The sequence below is a fragment of the Euphorbia lathyris genome, chromosome 6 (assembly GCF_963576675.1).
Source record: "Euphorbia lathyris chromosome 6, ddEupLath1.1, whole genome shotgun sequence".
Lineage (NCBI taxonomy): Eukaryota > Viridiplantae > Streptophyta > Magnoliopsida > Malpighiales > Euphorbiaceae > Euphorbia > Euphorbia lathyris.
The window spans coordinates 7721316-7746659 of record NC_088915.1 but is presented as its reverse complement, the minus strand read 5'-3'; the positions used below and the strand labels follow the sequence as shown (position 1 = coordinate 7746659).

Here is a 25344-nt window from a genome sequence, read left to right as displayed (position 1 = left end):
GGCTATTAAAACAAATAGCATGATTATCGGAGATCATATCAATGGCCTCCTTATTATCAGACTCCACCGAGAGCCTCTTGACACCCAGACTCTTGGCAAGCTTGATACCAGAGAGGATACCCCACAGCTCCGCCGAAAAGGACGAGCCCATCCCTAGGTTATGAGAGAAACCAGACAGCCAGGCTCCCCCTCCAGCCGCAATTCTCCCACTTATAAGACAGGAACCATCTGTATTAAGCTTAACCACCCCTTCCTTAGGCCTAACCCAACCGACAAGATGCACCTCTTTTTTCTGAGTAGCACTAGCCAGGGAATCCCCTTTAAAACTATCGATAACTGAAGAGAGCTTTCTCGAGAAAAAACTCAGATAAGTTATGAACATACATCTCTCTTCCATCAAAGATTTCCTCATTCCTCCACTTCCAGATTTGGTGGCAAATAATAGCAAAGATAATATCTCCATGCTCCAAATTGGCCAGAAGCTTCCCACTCACCCCAGAGTGGAACCAATCAGTCTCGGGATGGGCAAGGAAGGACGGAAGAATGTGAGGAGGGAGAACTTTCTTCCAAACCTCAATACTTTTAGAACAATCCCTAAGAGCATGGCAAAGGGACTCAATATGGCCAGTACACCTACTACAAGCACCTGAGACCGCAAGATGCCTTCTGTGTCTATCAGCGTTGGTCAGCAATCTGTCCTTTACTCCCAACCAAATGAAGCTCCTAATTCTGTAAGGGATCTTCATGGCCCAAATGGATTTCCAAGAAATGGAGGGATGAACAGACCCATTACAGGAGAAGGCTTCAAAAGCAGACTTACATGAATAAATACCATTATTGGAAAGAGCCCAACAATGCTTATCCATGTCTTCCTCTTGAGTGCTTACCTTGACTCCCCTGATTTTAAGGAGAATATCCAGGCTAAAGAAGGACTCAAACATAGGCCACCTCCAGTCCCCATCAGCGTCAACCACGTCAGCAATCCTCCAATTATGGATACTGGGAGGGGGGGGGGGGGGGGGGGGGGGGGGGGGAGCAACAGACTTCCATAAGAGGTCTATCCCCAATCCAGGAGTCAAACCAAAAGCTAATGGATTTACCATTCCCCACATCCAGACCAACGCCTGAGCAGAACTCGGCAAAGACAGCGCTAAGACCTTTCCAAGTAAACGAGCAATTAGCTACTCTATCTTTTGGACCTCCAAAAATCTTATCCTTTCTGTATTTACCACAGAGCAATCGCACCCAAAGAGAAGAGGGGGACTGCCACATACGCCATAAGAGCTTCATCAATAAGACTTTATTATTATCCTTAGCCTGTCTAATACCGAGACCACCCATAGTCTTAGGCTGGCACACCTCCTTCCAGGAAACCAGGTGGATCTTCCTACCTTCTCCAGACTCTCCCCAAAGGAAGCGACGATTAATCTTGTCCAGGTCATTAAGAACCGGCTCGGGCAATTTACAAGCTTGCATGATATGGTTGGGAGCCGCACAATTGACAGATTGAACTAAGGTAAGGCGGCCAGCAAAGGAGAGAGAATTGGCTTTCCAACTCGCACATAACCCATTAGTCCTATCCAGAATCTCTTTAAAGGAAGCTTTGGACACTCTATCACTGTGGAGCGGAACCCCCAAATACTTTCCCAAGGAGTGGGTAAGGGGAATACCAGACAAATCATTAAGCCTTTTGCAAACACTCCTGTCCATATTTTTAGAACAGAGCATTCGAGACTTATGGATCTTTATATACCAGACAAACTATTTTTTTATTTAATTAGTTTTCAAATAGTGCTCTCGTATAAAAGTTACGATTGAAAAAACTAAAGATTTCTAAACCAAAATTTATATATAAAGATAAAAGTATATTTTTTTTTAGAAGTTGGACTTTATATTTTAGAAGTTATATATGTAAAAATAAAATTATATTTTTTATATTTATATATTAAGTTCGGTTTGATTATTGGTTGACCCATATATTTACCGATAACTGATAACCAAACTAAGCCAAAATTAAAACCAAATCGAACCAAAATGTTAAAATAACTAAACCAAAATAAGACTTCAGTTCGGTTATCGATTTGGTCATCAGTTACTGGTTATTTTGCTCACCCATACTGTCTACATGGACGAAAAGTTCCCGGTAAGAATCCCATGGGACAAGTATGAAGGTATCCTCACCCTGTTAATCCCCGATTGAGATTCCCAACTATTTCCCATGATAATTAATTTTTTAGATAATTTAAAACAACCAATCACCTAATTAAAATGTACTTCAATTTTTTTTCGTTTCTGCAATTTGAAAATTTTGAGAATGATTATAAATGCTTGATATTATTAAATACATTCTTAAAAATTTTAGGTTTTACTCCATCTTTTTATTAAATGAAATCTGTATATTGCTAAAAAGAACCGTCACATATAGTGGAATGAGTACATATAACAATTTGATCAAGGCAATTAGGAACGAAAAATGTTGTATAGTAATCGTGTAAACAATTACGGATGATATAAATGTAATAAAATGATAATCTTGTCAAACGGACCGTCTCATATAGTTGTTTTTGAAAACCGTATTATTACACCAAAAATTGACAGCCGTGTATAGACAATGCACAATTTTTTCATCTTGTGCTAATATGACTAACAATTTCTAACACAAAAAACGCAATTTATACAGACCACTTGACCAACACGACACGATTGACACAATTATCATTTTTCTAGAGTTTATATTATATATAATCATATATTCCACGTGATTGTAAATGAAAAATCCAATGATAATAGTGTCAAACTGGTCGTCTCAGAAATTGATATCCGTAAAGACAATGCACAATTTTTTCATCTTGTGCTATTATGAGCGGAAATTTCCAACACAAAAACACGATTAACAAATGTCATTTATAGTCCGAACCGACCTAAATTAACAATGGTTGGACTTGGAATAAGCATTTTTAAACAAACACCCACTAGGTCTGGCCCAAACCCGACCCATGAACAGGTCTAGACTCATGGTTAACCTAGTAATTAAAAAACGGCATAAAATATTGGAAAAATTACACAGAAATTCATCTTTTTAAATCTATTTATAATTATATCAAGTCATAATTTTAGATTATGCCAAACTAGTAAAATCAGTATTTTTAATATATTTTAAGGATTATAATTTATAAACTAGAAGTCTAGAATATATTTATAGGGTTTATGATTTATGAATTGGAGTTTAGATTTTTTAAATTATGGTGCAAAATCATAATACATAGAGAATAATGACATATTAAGAATTAAGTTTGGTGATATGATTTAGTTGTAATTTTATACTTAATTATGATATTCATGTATTTGACCCTAAAATATTTAGTATTATTAATATTAATATTATTTTTATTTTTATTTTTATATCCTCCAATATTTTAAATATCACAATTACCATAAATACATAATAAAATTACGTGTAACCCCAAAAGTACGACAAGAAATCGACACTTGTTTAAGTTGACATGACTATGACAAAAAAAATTAGATTGGATAAAGATTGACTCCTTTAACAATAACCCGCTAATTGACACGACACGATAGTAATCCGATAATTGCTACCTCTAGTTGGATATGATTTATTCAGACAGACGTCATTTCTCACAGTTAAAAATCAATCTGAATTCAATGCATACATATCTAGCCAGAAAGCTCAATTATTTGAAACTTTAAATAAAACTTTAGCAGCCCCACCACAAATGGCAACTTCTCCTACTTAACGAATAAGTGATTGGTCCGTTGGAAGGCCAAATTTAGACGTGCGTACATAACAAAAAAAGAAAAAAAAAATTGTTAAATCGAACCGACTCAATTTATTTGTGTATATATACATGTTATCATTTGAATGGTTCAAAACAAATTTTAACGTACCACTTAAAACTTCTCAAAATTAAGCTTTATTTGGACTACAAAAGTAAAATTACATCATTTTGAACAAACTTACAAAAATTTATCACTTATCATATGGTAATTAAGTTGGATTATGTAATTAAATACAAATTCAATGAGTTAATTAATCACCCCGAACCTTAATTTGTCAGAAACATGGGTCCGAAACCATACATAAGCAGAGGTTTTGACTAGTCAAACCTCTAATAGTGGTGTTTGGTGAAGAGAGGTTTGAAAAGACTTATTGGATCCAAAAAACTAATTTTGAAAAAGCTGGTTTTAGGAGCTTTTTCAATTAGCTTATTGCTCGTCTCTTTTGAAGGAATTTTTACCCCTAATTACTACCCTTTAACCTGAAATAAAGGTTTTATCATGTCCTTATTTGTCATTTTACACAAAATGCTATTAGCAATCAACTAAGTTTTACCAAACAAGTTTACACAATCAGCTAAGCAAAAAGGTAATCAGCTAACAACTATTTGCCAAACAGGGCCATAATAGGGATAGTTCCAACAACCGAAGCCGAGACCATCCATCCATGATAATAAGGATGGTTCCAGCACGTCTCCGCCCCTATAATGATCACAAATCTATGTAACCAGCAAAATAAAATCCCAATCATTTTAAAGTTTGAAAACAATCTCAGCTATAGATGAATTTTGACAGCTGATAAGAGTGAGTTCATATCATAATCATACTAATAATGTAATGGTTGACTAACAATTATTCTTCTTTAAAATTGCATTGAGAGGGGAAAGAAAAACTGACAAGGAATGGAAATTGATTCCATCACATGTTTTCAAGCAGAATGCATCTTCTACTCTGTTGAATGTGCAGGTTGAGATGCTTCATTTTGTTTCAGTTTCAGTGTTTCCAAAGCATTGATCCTTGTTTCCAGTGATTCTTGAAGCCCCTTCACCTAAACAAATATAAGAATATATAGTCATAACCATAGTTGTTAAAGGCGCTACGGTGCTAAGGGGTCCTGGAGCCTAGGAACAAGGCGCAAGGCGAGGCGCATAAAATAAAATATAAAATATACCCTCTTTTACTAGTTAAGCATAAACTAAGAAAACTCTTAATCCTTCTCTATTCTTTCTATATTTAGTTATGACTCTTGATATTCTTATTTAGATCAAGGTTTAAGATTAATCTTAGTTAAATTAGATTAGTGGTTGAGATTAATCAAACTTTTATTTTACAGAAAAAGAGTAAAAAAAAAAAAACCAGTGAAAACCCAAAGGCGCGCCTTGATCCAGAGGCGCACAAGGCGAGAGCCTTACTTTCTGCATTCAAGGCTCAAGAACTTGAGCCTTGAGCGAGGCGCACAAGGCGATAGCCTTTTGTACAAAGGCTCACTTTCTGCATTCAAGGCTCAAGACCTTAAGCCTTGAGCTAAGCGCGCCTTTAACAACGATGGTCATAACTACTTGTTGTTTATTCATGCCTTTCAATGCATACAAATACCATTAGTTTCGCTTATCCAAAGTACGTAAGTTTACGCCATAAAAATTTCGTAGGGGAATATCCTATCCCCAAGAAACATGCTTCAAGGTTTGAAATGGTATAGAGGGTTCGAATATGTGTTGGAACAAAACAAAATGCACATAATTAAAATTAAAATGAAAGATAATTTTGAACAACAATCAAAACCATATGCGTGCTAATGGCCATGAAAAATAACAACAAAAAGGATTTGCATTTCAATGAAGTAGTTCCTTCACCGTCGAATAATTATTTTTCACACGAAGAAGAGGCTAAAAGAATACATGAATTTTTGTGCTTAAGAAAGGAATTCTAGATTAAAAAATGGGTGAAATTTTATATAAATTTCCAGGATTAGTACTGATACTGGAACTACTGGCTGACCTCAACCACCAAAAAAAAAAAGACTAAATAATTTGTGCTTTTTAGATGATCATCCACTGTCATTAAAAGCACAATAGGCACTTGCCTCATCTCAGCGCCTTACAACTCCCTGGGCAAGGCACTGCCTATGCGCTAGGCAAAGAAAAGGCATGCTTTCGTATATTTGTTTCTTTTATAATTCTAAATAGGTAACAGAAAAAATCAAAGGCATTTTGGACAAAGAATATATAATTTAAGGAAGAGTAGGAAGTGGAAGAATCAGCATACTGCAGAAGATTTACTGGGAAAAAAGGAAAAAAAACACGGATGTTGTTTTTTCCTTCAATAAAACAGAGACTGCTGAAAATGCTGTTATGTATCATAGACAGAAATAGAAAATACTAAGGGCTAAAAAAATAACCAAAATTTTAAGCAAAAGAGAAATTGATCATTGGAGAAAAATTCTATGTGGAGAAGAAGACCAAAGCAATAAGTTCAAGAATAAAAAAATTCACACTTCGCTTTGTGCTTCACTGCTGTTTTTGTGCATACTTTTTCCCTTCATTTTATAAAGAGAGCCTAAGTTCACTCAATCAAGCACCTATATGGGAACTAGGACTGCAAGCAATTTGAGGTCTCATAGCCTTAAGAGCACCCGGTGCTTTTAACAACAGTAATATCCCAGATACATTAGAAGTTACCAGTAAAAAGTAGGTTTATAGAATTTCAACGAGATTGTAGTAAGTACTAGGTTTATAGAATTTCAACGAGATTGTGGTTGTATTGGTCAGAGCACCGATGTTCCAAAAGATCCAAAAAGAAAAATACATGAACTGACATCCCTATTTTCTTCAAAAGGGTTGCAAATAGCACAATTTCATTTTCATTCCCAAGACTATATTATTCTATTTGTACAAGCGATAGCTACAAATAATCAATCACGCGTTTATAGCATATCCATCACACACAGAGAGAGAGAGAGAGAGAGAGAGAGAGTAACTAGAGATGTGAAGCACTTAAAAGTTACTTAGTGCACTTATTGTTATGTCCTCATTTCTATCCCTAAGCATATAACTTATTTTTCAAATGTGATCTCGTCGAACGAATGGCCCCTTAGCAGAGTGGCATAACAAACTAACTTCATAGACAAACTGGCTTTTGAGATTAAGACAGGGTAAAAAAATTGTTACACAACCACTAGGAAAACAATGAAACTCATACTTCCAGTAGCGCTAATCCATCCCTTGTTCATCCAAAATAATGTTGCCACTGAGTTGTGTGAATGAAAATTTTTAGTTATCATTTTATTCCACGCTTAATATGTGCCTATAAATTACTATAAAAGCCTTAAGATGAAAAAGTAAGAGACGGACATGGCGTGACGAGCGCCTAGTGTGCCATTTTGCACCAAGGGGCAGTTGCCAAAGGCACACCAAGGCACGCCTTGGTGACATAGGGGCAGTTTTATGTTTTTTTTTTACAGTTAAATATCTGGAACAAGTGTTCTGAAGGGTCCCAAATGACGAAAAAAAAACAAATATTAAAAAGGAAGAGAGATTATATGTTTGAATTAATTAGAAGAGGAAGCGACAGTCTTATTATAAGAGGAAGAAGTTTAGTTATACAAAATACAAAAAACAAATTCAAACAGAAACAAAGCAGCCAAGGGGTTTATTTTGCATTTTAAAATTGATTTATGTTAGTTATATAGTTTTATAATTTTTGTTTTTGTAAGAGGGCGAGCCTTGGCGCAACGGTAAACGTTGTTGTCGTTTGACCAAGAGGTCACGGGTTCGAGTCTTAGGAGCGGCCTCTTGCCAAATAAATTGGCAGGGGAAGGCTTGCCCCAGTACACCCTTGTGGTGGGACCCCTCCCCGGACCCTCGCTCAGCGGGGACGCGTAGTGCACCGGGCCGCCCCTTTTTTTTAAGTGCGCCTTGTCTCATTATGGCACGCGCCATTGCTGTGCCGCATGCGCGAAGGCTCCAGGACCCCTAGCACCTTAGTGCGCCATGCGCCTTTAATAACTATGTTAAAAGGTTAAATGAGGAGGTTCTTCTAACTGTAAGGACTGAACAATCTTACACCGGTAAGAAGGATCTTTGTGAGACATAAACTTAGGCAAAGGAAAAGAGAATTGATTTAAATTTTTTAGCATGTGGATCAAATTACTCGATTCGAGATTGATGGACACCTTTAGGTGATTTCTTTCCGAATTAAGATTTTCTACGTGCACTTAAGAATGAAGTTGAGACAATAGAGGCCTTTCCACTTAAAAAGGCCTAATTGGTTAGAAAAGATACTTGAATTTACTGTTAACAAAAGTCAAGCATAATAGAATTGAAGGAAAGCAGTATTTAAGGAGAAAAATTTAAGATAAAGGTAGTTATGGCTTTCGCTTTACATCTAAAACAGATAGCAAAGCACAAACTGTTTATGTTTTGGTCTTCCAAATCCTTAGACTCACTCCATTAGCAAAACAATCTTATTCATCCAAGAGAACTATGATCTTACTTTTCCAAATAAATAAGAAAACCCTAAACTAAAATAAATAAATGAATAAATAGTTACTATAATATGGGTTCATCTTAACTTTCCATGATAAAATGTAGGCTTAATACCCCACCACCCCTTGAACTTATCCCATTTTGTCACTTAGTCCTCTCTATGGTCAACCTATTAGCCCCCTCAACTAAAAAATTGTGATACATTTGGCCCCTTTTGTACCTACATGGCATCGAGCACACCTCCCAAGATTGTTCTGCATACTGATGTGAACCTTCCTTACTTTGAAACAGGCAGGAAGTGTTACATTTGGTGAGTTGAGGGCTAATAGGATGCAAAGATAAGTTGAGGGGCTATAAGTTGACTACTCAACAGATGAGCTAAGTGACAAACGAGACAAGTTCAGGGGACAGGGCAGAGGTATTAAGCCTAAAATGTATATCTCACCCTCGCAGAACGAATTCTCCTACCAACATAAGCAAGAAGAAAGAAATTAAGCATATAATACCACCATAAGAAGGTCCAAATTGACATTACTTCTCAAATTGATTAAAAAAAAAGGGGCTGGACAATTTTTTTAATCAAATTATAAACCTCGAATATGAATAGAAACAGCGGCAAGATGAGAGAGTTGTTTTGTTAGTTACCTGGTGAGAGATAGATTGATGAGCAACTTTGTAATCGTTGTAAAGAACGTAGAATCCTGCAACAGACGCCGTTGCCACACCTGCGAAGAATGAGGCAAATCTAACCCTCAATACGTAACCCATCTCTCTCAATCTCCCGCTTTCTACGTCTGTGTATCTTCCTTTTTCTATTATCCTCCTTTCTTTGATCGATTTGGGAAGAGGGAGGAAGGAAGTCTGTAGGATTTGGAATGGGGGAATTCTGAATTCGGAGTTGGGATGAGGAATGTGGGTTAATCGGGTTAATTCGGTTTGAGCATGTTGAAGGGTAAATTACAATCATGCCACTGAATTTTACCACTTTCTATTTAGGTTAAATGCATCATTGGTCGCTGAACTTGTATGGTTGTTTCAAAATCATCACTCAACTTCAATTTGTCTCAATCAAATCACTCAACTTTAAGTTATGTCTCAATTAGGTTACTCCGTTGATTTTAGTGGTTAAAACGCATCGAAATAATGACATGGGTGACACGTCAATAAGAGTTATCTCAAATCTCTGACCGAAACGAAATATAACAACCACATATTGGATATTTTTATGAAAATAACTAAATTTTAGTTTTTTTTTTCACAAAAATAACCGACACGTGATAGCCAGGTGGCGCATATATGGATGTCATGTGTCATTTCGGTTAGAAATATGAGTTGTCTCATATTGAAGTATCACTTATGTCATCATTTCGGTGTTTTTTAATCACTGAAATCGTCATATTGGCCTAATTGAGATCAAACTCAACGTTGAGTGATTTTATTGAAATAAATTGAAGTTGAGTGACCATTTTGAGATAACCATGTAAGTTCAATGACCAATGGTGCATTTAACCCCTTGGTCACTGAACTTATATGGTTGTCTTAAAAATATCACTCAATTTCAAATTGTCTTGATAAAATCATTCAACTTTGAGTTTTATCTCAATTAGATCACTCTGACGATTTCAGTAATTAAAGATATGGAAATTGATGAGATCAATGACACATCAACATTAGTCAATTCAGATATCTAATCGAAATGACACATGACATCCATTTATGCGCCACCTAATTGCCATATGTCAGTTTAGTTTTATAGACAAAAAAACTAAATTTTGTTTTTTCATAAAAAGAACCGACATGTAGCTACCATGTGTTGTTTCAATTAGACATCTTACTTAACTCATTTTCACGTGTCAGTCATGGTATCATTCCGATGTATTTTAACCACTAAAATTTTCGGAGTGACCTAATTACAATCATAACTCAAAGTTGAGTGATTTTATTAAAACAAATTGAAGTTGAGTGTCCATTTTGAGACAATCATATAAGTTTAGTGACCAGCAGTGCATTTAACCCCCTTTTTTTTATTGTATCTCTACTAAACTTCAAAACGTAACATAAAAATTACTCAAATTTAACCCTGACGTTTCAAACGAAGTTCAAATTTACCATTACCGTATGAAATGGTGCAAATGTAACCTTAACTTTTCCAAACAAGATTGATTTTAGCCATACGTTATCGAAAATTTAAAAATACTGGTTATTTAACTGTCACACATCGGTCATTCCAAACAAGTTTGTCAATAAATTGAAGCAGTTTCATACATTTGTTTTTGTTTTTTTTGTAACTAATATTAATAACACAATAAATATTTAGACAAAGTTCTTGTCATTAACTTATATATAATAGATTTAGTTTTTAGCATTTTAACATACTTTTTTTAGTAATACATTAAATATCTTAGACATAATTGATATTTGGAGATCTGAAGTGGCAGTTAAATCCCAGTCAAACCAGTTTTTTCTAATTTTCGATAACGTAAGACTAAAATTGATCTTGTTTGGAAACGTCATTGTTAAATTTACACAATTTTATATGTTAAGGCTAAATCTGCGCTTCCCTTAAAATGTTAGGGTTGGATTTGGTCTTAATCCCTACTAAACTTCAATGAACGCCTTAAAATGATAAGTTTAAAAATATTTTGGCCATGTTTATCAAATAGAGTTTAATTGTTAGTTTTTTTTATGGAAGAGTTTAGCCGTTAGTTGATTACCTTCTTATTTATCTGATTTGATTAGCAATTTATGTAAACTTTTTATGTAAAACTTAGTCGATTGCTAATAATTGTTTGTGTAAAATAACAAATAAGAATATTGTTCTTTAGGGCTAATATTTTCTTTTTTAATAATTCACATTTAAATGGTGAATTGCTAATTACAAATATAATTTTGTGCAAATTCTAAATTCCAATGTTTATCAATAGGATTATAAATGATTTTTTTTTTTTTGCAATAAATTAGTGTTTAATACATCATATTATCTACCACATCCTAAAGAAACGTTATATACACATGTTATAGCTTATGTTTTTATTAATACATAAAGTTAAAGGAAAAATAGTAGTTTAATATAAATAACGGTTTATATTCAATTGAACAAAATAATACTTGAAAAACTAATAAAAATAATGCTATATAAAATATTGTTGAATTGATACCGGCTATTCGAATTAAGTCCCTCAAAAATGTCCAAAAACCTCATTTTTTAGCACTCATTTCAATTTTTTCAAATTTCCAAACGAAAATAATAATAATAATAATAATAATAATAATAATAATATTAATAATAATGGTGTGAAGACTGTTAGCCTAGTGATTGAGAGCATATCTATAACTAGGAAGGTTATAGATTCGAATCACATGGAGTATGGTGGGATTTTTCTTTCTTATTGAGGATAAAAAACTCTAAAAGTAGTTCAAAATTCTAATTTTGGTATGATCATATTCCAATTGGTAGAGATGGTAATGGTAATTTGGATTATCGTGTTATATTTATCATTTATATATTCTATATTACTATATAGTATAAATGCAACAAAAAATGATAACCGTGTCAAATTGGTTACGAAATGCAGAGCAAAAACTTCAGTTTTCTTACTTCATATTCATGATATAGAACAATATTTTTGTATCACTTTGGTTATCATGACAATTTCTTATGCATATGAAATAGATAGAACTTAAAGTCCCTAGTAACAGCATCAAAGCGCTTCATTGAGGCAAGATTTTATGCCCGAAAATTGGGAGCTACTGCATTGAAACGCTTATTCGAGGCACAACTTTATGCCCGGAAAGTGAGAGCTATTGCATTGAAACGCTTCTTCGAGGCAGGACTTTATGCCCAAAAAATTTGGAGCTACTGCATTGAAATGCTTCTTTGAAGCAGCATTTTATGCCCGAAAATTGGGAGCTACTGCATTGAAACGCTTATTCAAGGCACAACTTTATGCCCAAAAACTGGGAGCTACTGCATTGTAACGCTTCTTCTAGGCAGGACTTTATGCCTGAAAATTAGGAACTACTGCATTGAAACGCTTCTTAGAGGCACGACTTTATGCCCGAAAATTGGGACCTACTGCATTGAAATGCTTCTTCGAGGCAGGACTTTATGCCTGAAAATTGGGAGTCGAGTTGCCGCAAAGAAATAAAAGAACAATAATATCTCATGATTCATGCTAATAACAGTGTTTTTGTACAAATAGTCATCCTACAATAAATTAAATGGAATAGCAATCCCAATTAACTATCAAAAGTAACAATTAATGACAAGATATGCAAAAAGCCGACCGCATCTAAAACGAAACCGATCAATTTACAGGTCCGAGAAATTCCAAGATACAAAACTTTCAACTCTAATTTCAAATTTAGCAAACGTGTTGAAAAAAAAAAAAAAAAAAGAAGTCATCCTTTGATTAGTTCACAAATTCCTAGTATAAGTTGTAAAGTAGATTCTGTTTAACTATCTGTACCATTGCTTGTTATACCGTCTCAATAGTATGAATTAATCCCCTCAGGAGGATGCTATGATACCGAACCAAAAGCGAACAATCAGTGAACTAATGTCGAACTTTAATCTCAAATGTTGTTTCACGGGTCCCAACCGGGAATATTAGCTGTAGCTTCATTTACCATCTTTACAAGTCTCACCTGCAGATAGAAGAGTAGAAGGCTGACCTATGTTTCAAAAGCATTTTAAAATACAAGGTACAACAAATCATAATTCAGGTGTTTTACACAGATGCATTGGAAGTTGCAGATTATTCGGGTAAAATAGGGCCACTTTTGACCATATTTCGATTGTTAATACGATATATAAGGACCACTACTACAAAGAGTACTACACCCTTGATCGTGAAATATCAATTGCTTCTAGAATATATATATATATTCTATAGAATCGAATATATAGAATATTATGATAAATAAGTAAATAAGAGGCAAAATACACAGTCCACCACTTCCGTGTCCACACATAATAAATAGTCCAGATACAGATAAACAGGAAACATGTGTTCACCTGAACAGTTGGGGGGTGTTTGTTTCGGCTTTTTGGAGCTGCTTTTAGCTTTTTACTCCAAACAATAGAAAACTTAGTGTTTGATTAGGTTTATAAAACAACAGCTTATAGCTTTTTTGATAGAAACGACAGCTTTTTGGAGCTTTTCACAAAACAAACTCATTAATTGCAATAGAAAAACATTAGCACACTCCGATGGAGAAGTGGTTAAAAACAGAAAAGACAAGACTACATATAAAATAATAATAAAACATAAACAGAAAAATAAACAGAGAAGAACCAGCTACAGTTTTAATCGATATCATGTGAAGAGTCGATCCATAATTCTTTATTTCCGTTGGTTTATGGGGGCTCTGGTTAGGGTTTAAACGTGCACTGTAAGTCCATTAGCCCCTGTTCTGTTTCCTAATGGAAGAGCTTGCATGCATTTTCCTTGTGTTGGTGGTGGGTAAACTAACTGGTAGAAGCAAGTTCATTTCCAAGTAGAATATCTTTTTTCTTAACTAAAATTCTCTTGGAATGGTTCTCTACTGGTCCGGGAAATGTGGTTCATATACTAATAGTAATAGATGATGCAAGAAATTAAGCTGCTGTTGGCAGATATTTTGACAATAAATATCTCACACGTCTTTTCCTAATGCAGCAAAATCTTTATTTTACATTGCATGAGGAAGTTAAGTACGGTAAATAATCTCATATCTCATGGCGCAAAGTGTTATGGGCCTATGAGTAGAATCTCGTTACAGGCTAATCTATTCACAGGGAAATCCCCTTGATTTCCTTGTTCTCGCTGTTCTTCAAGGGACCTCATCTTAAGTCTCGACGATCATTTGTAAGAGATCATCCAAACTCCCCTAATTCTTACTGACTGAAAATTCACAATAATCTTTCTGAAAGGCTGGCCTTTTTATAGGAAACATAAACCAAAACCTAATACAATAAGGAAACTAGCTACCAAACTTATTAAAATAAACAACTGCTGCCTAATGGATATGCTACTTCCTAGATAATAAAAAGCTACTGCCTAAATAATAAAAAGTTACTGCATAAATAAATAAAAGGTTGCTGCCTTATTTCCTTTTATCCACGACGTAAAGGTCTTAGAGTAGATGCACAATCATTGATACATAAGGAATTTCATGAGAAAGCAAAGCGTACTCGCTGATGAGAGATAAGTGTTGTTTTCTAATTTCCTTTTCCTGAAAAGTCTTGGATCAAAATATTGGAATGTGAGGCATGATCGACAGCAAATAAGATGGATGATCTCGGTGCATGCATAAAAGAATAGGATAAAAAAATGTTAAGACAAACCTTGAATCTAATGTTCTGGAGAAAAAAGAAAAGAAAAAAGCTCTCTGACTATTGAAAGAGCAAAATAATTGGAGAAAGATAGAAATAAATAAATAATGAAGTGTTTTGACTATGCAATTGATGTAGAGCCGTATTAAGAGGAGAAAGAGAGGAAGAAAAACATTTCCACTATGCAATTGAGAGAGCAAATTTTACATTGTTCATAGTGGAAATAGTTCTGCCATGTTCTATTTGTTCACAACTATCCAGAAACTAGGAAGAAGATGGTTTCAGAGGAAGAAAATGATGGAACCTTGTTTGAAAGTTCTCCGTTTGTTTAGAGACATCCATCTTCACATTGGTGGTTACAAGCTGGATATCAGCAACCAATACCACACCATTAACATCGCAAGATATGGGTACATAATATCTTTGTGTTTTGATCTCATTGAGACATACGCTCATGAAAAGTCAAGAAAACTCACTTTTTCTCACATTTGATTTATGCTAATGCCAAAAACATTTCTAGTACTCAACTATGATTTCTATTGGTTTGAAAGTGCTTTATTTTATTTTTTTCTTATAATTTGTCAACAAACTAGGCAGTGTACACTCCGTGCTGCCTTACCAGTTATTTGGATTATTCTAACATGTCTTTGCAGTGTCTATGATTTTTTATTTCGTTTTCTTTTGAGTCCTTTTCTTTTCTTTCACATTACCTTAGGTAAGATATTAGATATTCATATTGGAAGCTTGGGCTTCTTGATGTCCATGAGAATGCTGAAAATAGTAACAAGAAGACTGCAGCCAAGACAAAGCCAGTAGCCATGTGTTAACTGGAGAAATTTATACTTTTGATGGTAAGATTTTAGAATTGGAATTCTTTGGGGTTCATGAACATGGATATAGATGATCTATTGTATTGTAGGTACCTATGTTGCACGGAAACTCTTCTTCATTAGCGTTTCCGCGTTTCGTGTCCGTTTCCATTTCCGTTTCTTTTCCGTTTCCATTACCGTTTCCTAGCTAATTTTTCTTAGAAATAACGTTTTCTGATATCAGTTTCCGTTTCCGTTTCGTTTCCCGTTTCCGTGCATCATAGGTAGGTACCAATAAAAGTTGGATAATAATAAGATTTGTCTTTTTTTTTTACCATCCAATCTATTCTTGGACATTTCTAACTAAAAATTGCTGATATTACTTATAGATTGTGCAAAGTTATGATTCTGGAGTCATGCATATCCATTTGCTCCCTCCATCCCTACCTCATTTGTCGGTGATCATACTGTCATTTCCGTGTTTTATTTTCTTAATTTTATTATGCTTATTTTTCTTGATAATTTATATGGTTAATTTCATTTCTCATTGACTTGCTTTACAATTAACTATCCACAAGTTGGAACAACATGAGGACCATTTGAGCAAGTTGAATTCAGCAAGCAGTTATGTCCTAAAAGCATTGGTGATTTCCATAAATAGAGACATGCATTCGAGGATGAGCTGGTGATATCTTTGAATTAAACTTTATGCAATAGTTCACTCATAAAACTGGATTTGGCCCCGAAATATGATTTCTGAAGTGATCTTTAGAAAGAAATTCAGTTAGAGACGTACCACGCTCTCAGGGACTCCTGGTGGGGGTAGGGTAAGGTTCTTTGGTGGAGGACCACTTAGATAGGACCTCTTGTCAAATCTCCACTCTCCAACTTTTCCATATGTTAGTTTTCCCTGGATAATGACGAAATCGCAATAAAAAAAAAAAAAAAACTATAAACACAAAATGCTTATCAACATTGGCAAAAAAAGAAGGGAAGAATTACAGTACAACAATCAGATGTGTGCATGTGAGTATCTGTATATATAGATGGACTGCATTACCTCTAAACTATAATCACATCCATACGTGTAATGAATGATAAACTTCTTCCCAATTTCCAAATCCCAGGGCGGCTGAAATAGACAGAAATATGTAATCCTTGATGTAAATACTACAAGAAATAGAGGAATAATAAAATCCTTAACAGAATGGTCAATACCTGTAGCATAAAGTCCTTCCGAAGTACATGTCGAACACCATGCAATGCTGATGCTACCGCATATGCATACCTTAGTTCAACAGAGACAATCAGCAACATTATAGCATATCTCAGCCACTCAAGATGTGCATTCATTTTGCAAAAACAGGAAAGATCTTCTCAAGCAATACTCACATTTCTAACACCCAACCAAAAGCCTTATCAGTCTCTGGATCATCTTTCATCCTTAATGAAATATTGACCCATGTTGGTGAAATTTCCTCCAGAATGGACTGAAATGTTTAGTTTAGTTGGAAATATTAGCAAGTAATATTGGTCAAACAAGCAAAATGAAAAGGTTCAATATGGATAAGTTATAACATCGATTATAAACTGATTAGGCAAGCAGTATAAGAAAAGAAAAAGGGAAAAAAAGATCAGCAGTTCCTGGACTCCAACACTTTTTGAAATTAATGCTTTCTTTGCAGTTTCTTTTCTCTCTCTTGAGATTCAGATTAATATACTTTGAAATGATTAAACAATTTAATAGTCAGATTCGTCTAAGAGTTCAACCTTTTTAATTATTACAGGAGAATTTCCAATTGGATCAACATTTGTCACAGGACCATACTTCTCTGGATAAAACTTTCTGATAATTTTCTCATTTTGAACTGGTTTAATGTAGAAAAATGGATATCCTGCTGGGTTGTCTCCATGTGCCAAGTTCGGCAAAGGATTTACAAATAAGTGGTCAGGTTCTGCCATTAAAATGTATCTGCACCAATGATAAAGTTGCCAACTTTCAGATGTCATAAAAAAGAAAAAAAAAAAGAAAAAAAAGAAAACCAACAACACTAACACCATTGGTAACAGATACTAATAGAGACTGTAGATACTCACTCTTCCTCGATTGTTGCTTTTTCCAGCCATTGCACAAAAGCCCATGGTCTATTTAATACAATATAACCCTGATAGGACATTAAACTACTGCATAAGTAAATAGTCATTGACGGATTATTTATAGCAATAAGCTGTGGAGTAGCAAGTGCATTCCACAAAGGTTGCTAAATAGACAAGGTATGAAAACGGTTGGCTATATATCAACTGTCTAGCATCAATCATGGTAAACTTCAATCTAGAAAAACAATATGAACGCCAGATTTTTGGTGGCTTTACTCTTCTTTGTAAGTAGAGCCTTGAAAATCAACTTTGTGTGTATGTGTGTGTATATTTATATTTTCCATTATATCTAATATGTACGTACTTCCATATTCATTTATTGTCACTCCTATTTCAAAAATGAGCTTCTTAATACCTTTTCAACAATAGAGGGAAAAGTAGTGAGATTTATTTAAATGAAGTGAATCCTTTGGTCTTAAAGCAAGGTTATAAAACAAAACAGTCTTTTCTTATCGATCCAAACCCGAAGAGAACAAGAAAAACAAAAAGCTGAAGTTTGCAACAAGCTTTACTAATATAGATCATCAAGGGCAAAGTTAGTCTTTTGACAAATAGATCCAAGTATGTACTGGAAATATGAAAAATATAGAACGCACAGGGAGCATACAACCAACCAAAATCTGTTAAGTTTCTGCCGCAAACTGATATCATTACCCCGGATTTCATAGAATAGTTCTGTTGGGAAAAGAAACAGTAGAAGATACTCTGATATCAAGTCAGAATGATAAATAAGAGCAAACATCACCTTTATGGCATTTCCTCTCCATCCCCCCTCCCTAATGCAAATAATTTTCAGAATGCTTGACCTTACCAGTTTTATTTTGACAAGGCTAAGAAATTTTTTAATCATGACAGTTTGATCCTAAATTTGCCCTTCACTCATTTGGAGTCATGTTATTGCGAAGGGAGATTAAAAAAAGAATATGATACAAATCCTAAGAAATTCTGTCTCACAACAAATAAATATGATATTTGAATCGAAAAAGTAATATCAGAAACTCTCACCCGATCTAGGCCCTCTGGAAGAGGATCAACAACAAAGGTTGGAATCTCATCCACCAAATAGTCAGTTTTTCCTGAATGCAGAATCCGAGTAAACTTCCCCATGTCTGATCTAGGCATGTCTTTCATCTTCTTATACCAGTAATAATTTATCCGGCACTGCCATTGGCTATAAGGAGCATCAGTTGCTGTAAGGGCAACATGGAATCTCGACTTCGAATTCCCTATATTCTTCACCTCATCAGGCATCTGTGTAACAGGATCAGATAAATCCAATCCATCTCCTGAATTGGAGCTCTTATAGTGCATTATTAGTGTTAGCACATTGTATGTTGCAAAGAAAAACCCAAAAGACAAAAGCACCAAAAGAAAAGGCGATCCTCGCCCCATATTTTTTCTCCCAATCATCTTCAACTCCTGAATTAAAAATATGTATTTCACTAGAAATCAAACCAGAACCTAATCCACAATTCTGCTATCTTCATCATTTACATGGAACTGAATATTTCCCCCTTAAACCCATTTTTAATACACCATTCTACCACATAAACCCTCTATATCCTCCTGAAGGAACAATCCACTGCGCCAATCACTCTGCACCGTCATAGAAAGAAAGAAATGATTGTAAACATAGCACAGAACTCTAATTCCTCAAGGACAGCTAGCCAAACAACCCCACATTTCAAAAAAAAATTGACAAAAATGGAAATTCATTCATGAGCCATAATTGAGGTTGATTACGAAATGAGTGAGCATAGATCTGAAATTGATATAATACAATAAAGAAGAAACTCAATAGGAAAGAAACAATACACAAAACCAGAATGAAGATGACTCGTAACATTGAATGAGAGATCAGAAGAATTAAAATAAAAACAATTGGAATACAAAGTAAAGGACATTTTTACCTGAAGAAGAAGAAGAAGCGGGGGAAGGAAAATCTGGGAGAGACGAAGGATTTGGGTTTTGTCAACGCTGGTGGAAAAACGCGGAGGTTTGACAAACTGAAAATTTTCGGATTTACTCAGCCATTTTATATGTATTCTATGTGTTTGTGTATATTTCTGTGTGAACTAAAAAGTTTTCAAAAAAAGAAATAAAAAAGCTTAAAAGCAAAGGAAAAGAATCTTTAAACTCCTAACCTTTTCAATTTGTATCAATTTGATACATTAAATTTTAGGAAAATGTGTAAAAATACTCCTAACTTTGACAATCATGAGCAATTTTACCCATAACGTCTAAAATTGTGCAATTTTACTCATAACATTTGCAACAAATAGCAAATTTACTCCTAATGTTGGCAAGTTTGGTAAATTTGAGAAATAATTCATTAAATTGTCTTCAGCCATGAATCATTTTATATACACTTCACATATGCATCATTTTATCAGTCATTAGTAACATATCACGATAATATAAATAGACGTTAATTTTTTTAAACCAAAAAAAGTTAAAAAAATTATATTATATTTTGTACGTTTGGAAAAAAAATATTTCGTCGAATTTAAAAATATTAACCTCAAATTCTTTTATTAAATCACCAAAAATGTGAATTTGTTTTTTTTAAACCAATTGGTATGCAACTATCGCAGAATAAGGAACGAAATATCTGTTTTTTATAATGATTTATGAAATTGACTCAACTTGCACATTATGGGTAAATTTGCTATTTGTTGCAAATGTTAGAGGAAAATTGTATCATTTTAAACGTTAAGATAAAATTACTTATGGCTGGCAACGTTAGGGGTATTTTTGCACCTTATCCCTTAAATTTTATTACATTGCTTACTAAATTCGAAAGGGAATAAATGATGAAAATTGGATTGGAGCTACTTTTCTGCGGATTTGGATTTCAAATAAGTACATATTATATTGTTTTTTTTATGTGTGCGTTTTAATACAATTATTGGTTTTTTTACTCTTTTTAATCATTTTTATCCTTTGTGGATCATGTGAGGTTTTATTCCTTAATATTGCTATTGTACTTGTTTTTTTTATCTAACCAAGATATTAGCATTTTCATAACGAAAAATCTAATTCTTTTTTAAAGATTGTATATATAAAAAAAATCTAGCCATCAAGAAATTTTTGTTTTCTTAATCCAGGTTTTGAGGTTTCCTCTTTTTCTTTGTTTTACCTTTTTTATTGAATAGTTTTTTTTGATTGATCTACTGTGGTAGATTTAGTGTGGTTTGTCTCCATATATAAGGAAGGAAGCCAGGGAGTAGCACTAGGGCAAGTAAGTAACTTATTTCACTGGTCTCAAGTGAGTCGTTTGTCTTCCCAGATGAGTGTTATTATATATATTCCTTCATTGAAAAATAGAAGAGTTTTGCTATCATTACATAGATCTGGCTCATTGAAGGATGTGATTCCTGTAGAAAAATACTAATGTAGATGTGGTGTCGTAGTAGACCTTCAAGATCGGATGTCTTCTCTGTGCGAGGAGCGGTCCCCTAAAGTATTAAATAAGAGAGAGAAAGTAGGCAGGCTCCTTTTTAGTGGTTTGGGTGCTCATTTTATAGATAGGGGTAGCTACTTGGTGGGTTTAGAGTCTTTATTGGGGTTGGGTTGGGTTAGGCCTGACCCATATCCCTTATCAAGTCCCCACCGAACCGGACCGTCTGTCGAACCATTTCATGTGTGTGCTTTGCTCATCCGGTCGGTTTATTGATTCAGAGGTCATTTTTTAGCGTTGGGTGTCTGATGACACTGCGCAGATGTCACTTTATTGGTGCAATTCATGGCACACACTTTGTTGCAACTGTATAGCACAATATTTTGTTTAAAAAGCTCTTGCTCTTCCATGCGTGGCTAGATTTGTTAGGATAATTGATGAGGCTTGACCGTAGCTGCATCGCTTGAGCATCATGTGCTGGTTTGGCTGTGATTGTGTTACTTCAAGATGCTATGTGATCTCTCATTGGGCTATAAAAAGTCATTGTTTTGTTTATTTATGGGTTTTCTTCAATCTTGCTTTCTTTGTGCATATCGCAAACTCTCTCCCTACGGTAAAGTGTTTGCTCTTTAATCCCTATTGATGATTGTGCTTCGACCTTCGTTGGGAGACGGGGATTTCGCACGCTCCGCGGTTAATTTGCTTTTTTGGTACTCTTTTTCGAAGACGAGGTCAGTCTTCTATATCCTCCGAGTCATCTTCTGGGTTGCCTACTTGTTTTTGTGAGTTTATGTATTGTGGGGTGTTTGGGGTGAGCTCTTAGTATGTCTGGTGATTCTTCACGAGAGTGATTTATTGGTCCCGTGTGATTAGTTTCAAAGGGGGTGGGGGGTTAGGAACTAATGTAACTTTTTCACTTTAATTACACTGACTTAATTCAATTCTTTGAGTTTCACAACTCAGCTTTGGTCATCGAGGCCGAGTGATGCGTAAGACGGCTTTAGTCAGATATTAACTAGAACTGTTTTACTTGAGAGTTGGGAAATGACACTTTTGTGGTCAGCTTCCAACTCAGCACTCTGATTTACTCAGTGTCAGCTTAAACAATTTATATACTGAGTAAATATAGCAAGCAACACATACAGATATATATTGAAAGAGAGTTAGAAATTACTCAGCACGACTTATCCTGGTTCGGTCTCTCCGCCTACGTCCAGTCCCCAGAATCCCTCCGGGCTTTTTAAATCCAATACTGAGCTCTTTAAAGGTAGAGCGCAAACCGTTTACAAGGCAGTTGAATATGCAAGAGTATCGTCCTCTATTTGTCTACTCAACTCCTACTAAGTGCTATAACCGAACACCTAGATTTCTCTACCACTGAGTACTTAAAACCGAGTACTCGGCACACTCTCTCAATTTTACAATTGATACAGGATTGTTCTTTTTCAAACAAAGAACACTTTAGATGATTACAAAAAATCACTCTAGCATTTACACAGAAATAGAAGTTTGGTGTAAGATCTTTCTCTTTGTTTTGATGTGCTTTGTATTTGTATTTTTCTCTTTGTATTTGGGCAATCAGCTAAGGATCCAAGAAGTGTACTTGTCCTTTTATAGTTGAAACCTGTAGGCACAATCATTTGAATCCAGAATTATCCGTTGGATTCAAACGGCTCCTTCCGGCGACACGTTCTGGTCAGCTTCAGATTTGCAGGCCAATCCTGTCGTCTGAAATCCACAGACGTCAGGTTTGTCTTTTTCTCGCAGGTTTCGTCTTCTTGTGCCAGTTCGTCTTTTAGCTAACGAACAGTTGACCCATGCATCTCGAAATTGTATCTATGCATAATTCCAAAGCTTCTGAATTGGTGCAGACAGTTGTCGAATCTTGTCTTTTAGCAAATGGATCATTCGCGATGTCCTGAAGATCACTCAGCTTGACTTTGATAGTCGTTGTCTATGATTGTTGCCAATTCTGATACTGAGTTCTCTTTTACTCAACTTCCATGGTCAACTTCGTTCTGCAAGATATAGTTCCCAAGAAGACTTCTCTACTTTTGATATTGAGTTGCGTTTCACTCAGCTTCATTGATTAGCTTGATCTTTAAGCTTCTGTTCAGAAGATGACTTATCTTCTATTACGCTGAGTTGCACTTCACTCAGCTTGTGCTGTGTTCTTATGCTGACTTCGTCCTGTCTTACTTTTTATTTCTATTTTCATTTATATTTATGCTCAATATTGAACAAACATATTAGTACAATTAAATCAAAGCACTTAAATTTAATTGCCCCTTAATCATGGATTAACTTAAATGATTTTGTCAAATCAAAATCATGTGGAAAGGTGTTTCAACATGATTAGTGAAGTTAGCGTCCATTGCTCCCAGCAATTTTTCCTTGAGGGAGTCTGGTCGTGTTCGCTAAAGAAAACGTAAGGCATACGCCATAAAGGCAAATGTCGAGGGGACTTCGAGACCGAAAAAGGTAGAGCACAAAACCTTTTACACAATAGACTAACATTGAGTAAAGTACCGTCCTTTACTACAACACTCAACTATCACATTCATTAATGCCTACAACCGAAGCAACAGTAGAGCTTCTGATTTTACAATAGAAATTATTCTAATAAGAAATTGATATGAACTAGTCTCTCTCTATGTGATTAGACAAATATGAAATTGCTTGTGTATTTGCTCTTTGCTCTTGTTTTTCACTCTTGCAATATATCTTTTTTTTCGCTTGATGATCAGTTGTGAAAATGGAGCTTATACTTGGCTCTTATAGGTGGAGCATTCAAACTTGCCGTTTGAATAAAAAGGTAAATGTTGTGAAGAAACAACTTGTGTTCTCCTCTAGAGCTTCTGACTTGTTGCGCCCATGTTTCCATTTAAGGAAATAACCATTTCACAATTCAGAGGAATGTTGACTGTTGAGAAGCGCATCCAATGATCTACTTTTGAATTCTGAAACCGCATACTTGCAGACCGCGCATTTCCTTATTTGTAATGACAGAGAGATATGAGTTTTTGACAAAGTCTTTTGTCTTATGATATTTTGCCAGAAAGGGAAAGCCTTCTGTTGACTTCCGGCGTGGGCTTCTGCTTTTGGGTTCTAGGCTTCTTTCAGCTTGGGCCTTTAATTTCATTAAGGTTTTTTTGCTTACTTGTGTATATTACTTCTAATTAATTTAGACACTTAAACAAACTTGTTAGCAATAAAACACATTAATTTACTTCTGAATTTTAATACCTTAGAGTCTAATTCCTTAATTGTAATTTTTGTTATAATAAAAAATTTCATCAAAATCGGGTTTCAACAGTTGGAAACTCCATTCGATTTTATCATACGCTTTGCTCATATCCAATTTCAGTGCAAAGTAACCTTTTTTTCCTTTAAGCCTTGTTTTCATACTATCAAACGCCTAAAAGGCAATAATTGCATTGTCATGAAAGTGGACTAGGTATCATGGATAAGATTATGCAACACATGTTTTAATCTGTTCGCAAGAACTTTATAAATTACCATATACAATACATTACACAATGCAATAGGTCGTAAAACCTTCACCTTCTCAGGGCTTTTGATTTTCGGTATCAAAACAATGTACGTATGGTTTAAATCCTCCGACATTATCCTAGAATTGAGACAGTCCAGAACCACAATTACTACATCATCACCAACAGTATTCCAACAGGATTGATTTGGTGCTTTTGTAGAGTTGATTTGGTGTAGAGCATGGAAATTCTCCTCACGCGTATAAGGCGCAGACAGTGACTCATTTTGCTCCGGGGATAAAGACGAGTCAATAGCTGCCATGAATTCAGAAATATCCACGGGCATTGAACTATTGAAAAGCTCAGTAAAGTAAGTCATAACCAAGTTTGAAATATATGCATCTCCAGTAACCCAACCATTTTGACCATCCTTCATTTTTTGGATATGGTTGTTTCGTCTATGAGTTGAAGATTTTCGGTGGAAGAATGCGGTATTGCGATTTCCCTCCCTTAACCAGTCCAGTCGAGCCCTCTGCTTCCACATGATTTCTTCCCGTTCGATTAATCCCGGTATTTTTTGCGCATAGGCTCATTCTTCTTCTTTGAGCATATGAATGAATGTTAGTTAATTCGCAATACAACTCTTTTAGAGATCGCTCGATGTGGACAAAGCTCGTTCGATTCCATTGTTTTAAAGTCCTCTGACATGCATCAATTTTCTCCTGCACCAAATCATTCGACGCACAAGCCGAATGCCAGTCATCAGCTCATTGCACACAAGATCCCAGAGCCACATCTGCTCGAACCTAAATACCTTCGGCCTTTTTTGTAGAATCCCAAATAGACCATCCGGATCAAGGATACTCGGACAATGGTCGGATGATACCCT

The 25344-nt window shown here is 35.1% G+C and overlaps 2 protein-coding genes across 3 annotated transcripts; both read right to left on the bottom strand.

Annotated features, from left to right (window-relative positions):
• Positions 1–4330: 4330 nt before the first annotated feature.
• On the bottom strand, positions 4331–9212 carry LOC136231928 (uncharacterized). The gene is made up of 2 exons (XM_066020954.1): positions 8928–9212; positions 4331–4846 (listed from the first exon to the last, which is right to left on the bottom strand). The coding sequence occupies exons 1-2, from the start codon at positions 9048–9050 to the stop codon at positions 4745–4747; spliced, it is 225 nt and encodes a 74-aa protein (XP_065877026.1). The 5' UTR covers positions 9051–9212; the 3' UTR covers positions 4331–4744.
• Positions 9213–12423: 3211 nt separating this feature from the next.
• LOC136232468 (hydroxyproline O-arabinosyltransferase NOD3-like) lies at positions 12424–19627 on the bottom strand. 2 transcript variants are annotated; one of them, XM_066021649.1, is made up of 10 exons: positions 19475–19627; positions 18570–19160; positions 17505–17572; positions 17178–17379; positions 16800–16897; positions 16626–16695; positions 16468–16539; positions 16204–16317; positions 14458–14507; positions 12424–12929 (listed from the first exon to the last, which is right to left on the bottom strand). In XM_066021649.1, the coding sequence occupies exons 2-10, from the start codon at positions 18972–18974 to the stop codon at positions 12926–12928; spliced, it is 1083 nt and encodes a 360-aa protein (XP_065877721.1). In that variant the 5' UTR covers positions 18975–19160; positions 19475–19627; the 3' UTR covers positions 12424–12925. The 2 variants fall into 2 exon arrangements, with proteins under 2 accessions (XP_065877721.1, XP_065877719.1); XM_066021647.1 differs by lacking the exon at positions 14458–14507.
• Between the last annotated feature and the right edge of the window lie 5717 nt (positions 19628–25344).

Bases quoted from the DNA above. Each gene is read 5' to 3' on its own strand.
- LOC136232468 (XM_066021647.1), bottom strand. From the start codon at position 18,974: ATGATTGGGAGAAAAAATATGGGGCGAGGATCGCCTTTTCTTTTGGTG. The intron at 16,696-16,799 runs GTGAGTATTGCT...TGTTGAACTAAG, and splicing joins TTTGGTTGGGTGTTAGAAAT to GTATGCATATGCGGTAGCAT. The intron at 12,930-16,203 runs GTACGTCTCTAA...TTCTATCTGCAG, and splicing joins CAGGAGTCCCTGAGAGCGTG to GTGAGACTTGTAAAGATGGT.
- LOC136231928 (XM_066020954.1), bottom strand. From the start codon at position 9,050: ATGGGTTACGTATTGAGGGTTAGATTTGCCTCATTCTTCGCAGGTGTG. The intron at 4,847-8,927 runs GTAACTAACAAA...ATATTTGTTTAG, and splicing joins ATCAATCTATCTCTCACCAG to GTGAAGGGGCTTCAAGAATC.